We start from the raw sequence: 3,713 nt of genomic DNA on the forward strand, positions 1-3,713 counted from the left end.
CCTTTGCCCTTGGGCGGCGGGTAGCGGTAGGAGTAGGGGTGGTAGGCGGTGTACAGGTAGCTCGCCATCCCCTCCTCCGCCATCGCACCGTACCCGGAGTACCCTCCCTCCAGGGGCGGCCTTAAATACCCCCGGGGCGGGGACGGGCTTCCCCCGCCCCCGACGGGTGCCGGCTTTGTTGCCCCTTCCCGTCGCTGCCTGGTGCTGGGCCTCGGGCAATCCCCCACCCCAAGCACAGCGCCCCAGGTGAACCGGGCAGCGCGGCTCTTAATTACCGCCGCGGGATTAGGTAGTGGAGAACACGTGTTTGGTTCGGCTTCGCCATGTATTTGTGGTGAGAACAACGAGCACAATGCTTTTACAGCAGGTCGGAGGCACAGAGATACACGCGCGAGGTGGTTTTTCCCTTCATCCCTACTGGCACCGAGTTGGCTTTGCCTCTGTAAAACGCTGTCTCCTTCTTCCTACCCATTCCTGCTGCACTCAGCCGGGCAGCAGCCTCCTTGCATGAAGTTTTACAGTTACTGGTCTGCATCACAATGATACTTTTTACCTTCCCCCCACCCCATTTATTTTTTGAAGAAGTAGAACTGTCATGGTAATAAACACACATCACCTTGTACAATGGAAGCAGCTGGAGAAACGATGGAGGCTGGGCAGCTCTGCAGCCCCAGCTGGGTTGCAAGCACAACACACATTCACATCCCAGGGAGTCACCTCTTTGTCTCGTCTAAAGCGATGTCTGCGTTGGCTCCATCTGAATGGAGTTGTGCTCCTCTGTTGTCACTGTGCCATATGAAGTATCGGCTACCTCTTCTTCCTTCAGTTTCTTGTAGGAAATATCTGTGTCTTCCTCTTCTCCGAGTGTATCTTGCTTGTAGCTGTCTCTTCCATACATCTTGTATACCAGCACAAAGAGTCCCGCTTCTGCCGACTGAAAAAGCGCGTAAAGCAAGGGAAACATGTACATGCCCCCTATGAGATCCGGAGGGAAGGTGAGTTTTAGGATGGCGGTGCAGAGCTGGACGTTTTGGCATCCTGTTTCCAAAGACACTGTTCTCCTGCAGTGTGGGGGCATTTTAAAGACCGTGGCTAAGCCATATCCCAAGGCGTACCCTGCTAGAGGCATCAGCACTGCAATGGCGTAGACAGATGCTGGAATGTGTGCCAACAGATCTGGGCCCAGCATGGTCCCAGTCAGGATAAACAGGATCACCAGAGTCACCAAGAGAGACCACAGGGAAATCTGGCAATACAGACATTGAACACATGGGTTATTAGTTTAAAAGGATAACCATAGCAGGTAGACGCTTGCTAAGAGAGTCTAAACCGAAAAACATAGTTATGCTGCCCTTCCTGGGTTTGCTCCCAGCTCAGGATTTTGGTGGTGTTTGGTCATATCCCAGGAAAGGAAGGGGCTGAGATCATCCTCCATCATTTTGCTTTGGGAAGACTTTCTGGGAAACAAGAGAGCCAGGGCTTGTGCTTCACTCTTCCTTTCACAATTAAGCTAATTTAGTTGCGTATTTTAAGGAAGCATGGCCATGCCCACAGGTTGGTTTCACTTGCCCTGGGTGCAGCGGAAGTGGGGAGATAGCGGGATCCTGGGGAATGCTTCTGCTATAGGGTCCAGGATGACTCCCAGGGTGCAGTGCCACGCTGCCCTCCTTCCCGTTCACTATGATAGGGGGTAACCCGCCCTTTCCCTCGCTTTCCATCTCTGTCCCCTTTATTTCAAGACTGCAAGTCCTGGTATTCTATCTATCTAAGTAGCTGAACATGCCTGTGTGAAGCTACTATCGGTTTGGAGGGACCAGAAAGGTTACAGCCGTCCGACCCCCGTGCACTGGTGCCGCCCCCGGGCATCCCCCGCAGCGCGGCCGCCCATTTCCCCCCCGGCGGCCGTGCCTACCTTGACCAGGAGGTCGGCGGCGCGGGGGTGCCGGTACCGGATGAGCACCCCCAGGCCGATGGGCAGCAGGGTGCTGCCCAGCGTCAGGCTCACCGCCCCCAGGGGCAGCAGCCGCACTACGGCCGTGTTGATCCAGTGGCGGCTGTAGATCCAGAGGCAGAGGGGCATCAGGAAAAGGGCCAGCAGCGTGGAGGAGGCCGTCATGATAATGCTACGCCGGGGGAACCAGAGAGACACAGGATCACCGACCGGCCGAGGGGCAGCCCCCTCGGTATGAGGGCTCCGCAGCTGGCCGGGCGCTGCTTACGGCAAGAGACCTCCGCTTTCTTGCCCCGGCCGAGGCGCGGGCAGGCTTTTTAGGGTAGGGGGCAGGAGGCGTGTGTCGGGGTCCGCGTTAAGATCTGCCCCGGCAGAGGCAGGAGAGCAGTGCTGGTTCCCACCGCGCCGTGCCCGCCCGCCCGTCCGCCCGTCCGTCCGCCCCGGTTCCACCGGCGGCAGGTGCCCAGGGAACCCTCCCCGCGTCCCGGGGCCGCCGCAACCCGGCCGGCTGGGGGTGAAGGAGAGCGAGGCGCCTACCTGAGATTCATATCCCCGTCGACGAGCACCGACATGAGGTTGGAGAGGTTGCCGCCGGGGCAGCAGCCGCACAGCAGCACGGCCACGGCCGCCACTTCGTCCAAGGCGAAGATGAGGGCGAGGAGGAAGGCCAGCAGCGGCATAGCCACGAATTGCCCCAGCAGCGCCAGCAGCAGCCCTACGGGCCGCCGCAGCTGCTGCCCCAGCTGCCCCAGCTCCACAGCGCAGCCCAGCCCCAGCATGGTCACGCAGAGCCCCAGCCCCACCAGCACGCTCAGGCCCTGGCTGAGGGAGCGGTCCCCGAAGGCCTCGCCGCCCCCGTCCAGCGATCCGCCGTCGGGGCCGCCGTCCCCCGCGGCCGCCGGGGGCTGCGCGGAGCTGGCCATGGGCTGCGCGGCCCCGGGGAGCCGCCGGCTCCCGGCCGAGCCCCAGAGCAGGGAGCGGGCGGCGGGGGAGCCGTCAGTACGGGATGCGGGGATGGCTCGCCCCGGCGGCCGGCGGAGCCCGCATCCCGCCCCGCCCCGCCCCGGCTCGGCTCGGCTCGGCTCTCGGGGCGCTGCCGATGCGCTGCGGCCGCGGTCCCTCACCGCTGTCTGCTGCAGGCACCGCCCGCGCGTCCCCGGACCCACGCGGGGCCACCCCCGCCGTGGGCGGTGTCTCGCAGCCGCCTCGACGGCTGGCACGCTCGGCCGCCAGCGCCGCCCGGCCCCGCCGGGGGGAAGCGCAGCCGACAGAAGGTCTCACGACCGAAACCCCCTCCCCGGCAAGACCCCGTCAGACCGAGTCTGGAGCCGGCACAGCCACCTACAGCCTCCCGAGGGCCAGGGCAGGGCCCGACTTTTCCAGCGGAGGAACTGAGGCATCAGGAGATTTACTTTGGAATCGACATTAAAACTGGGTCAGTTAGCATCGCAGTGTCACCCGATGTGGGTGGGCAGCACCAGACCCCTCTGCTGAGGGAAAGTCAAGCTTGTTTCCCCTCCAGGCAAATTGCCATCTGATGTGAAAGCTTCGGGAATGCGTGAGGAAGGATGGAAAGCCCTTTTTCGAGGTCGAGGAGGCACCGCTTTATGCTGATTTGGTCCCAGAAGCTTCTAAGGAGAAGTGGTACCTTTTAAAGGGCAGTCAGTAAAGGTGGAGGAAGCAGGCAAGTTCACAGGCACACAAGTATTCGAACCAGGGTAAGATATGTAATCCATCACCCAAAAATCACATGCAAGGGTGA

General features: G+C 61.4%; 1 protein-coding gene across 1 annotated transcript; it reads right to left on the bottom strand.

The window, feature by feature from the left end:
* Positions 1-306: 306 nt before the first annotated feature.
* Positions 307-3,005, bottom strand: SLC10A4 (solute carrier family 10 member 4). Its single transcript, XM_027899611.1, has 3 exons — positions 2,489-3,005; positions 1,913-2,123; positions 307-1,246 (listed from the first exon to the last, which is right to left on the bottom strand). Exons 1-3 carry the CDS (start codon positions 2,872-2,874, stop codon positions 731-733), a joined length of 1,113 nt encoding a protein of 370 aa, XP_027755412.1. The 5' UTR covers positions 2,875-3,005; the 3' UTR covers positions 307-730.
* Positions 3,006-3,713: the final 708 nt, after the last annotated feature.

This window comes from Empidonax traillii, unplaced genomic scaffold (assembly GCF_003031625.1).
Source record: "Empidonax traillii isolate 1590-97213 ecotype Southwest subspecies unplaced genomic scaffold, ASM303162v1 scaffold678:size492020, whole genome shotgun sequence".
NCBI classification, from domain to species: domain Eukaryota; kingdom Metazoa; phylum Chordata; class Aves; order Passeriformes; family Tyrannidae; genus Empidonax; species Empidonax traillii.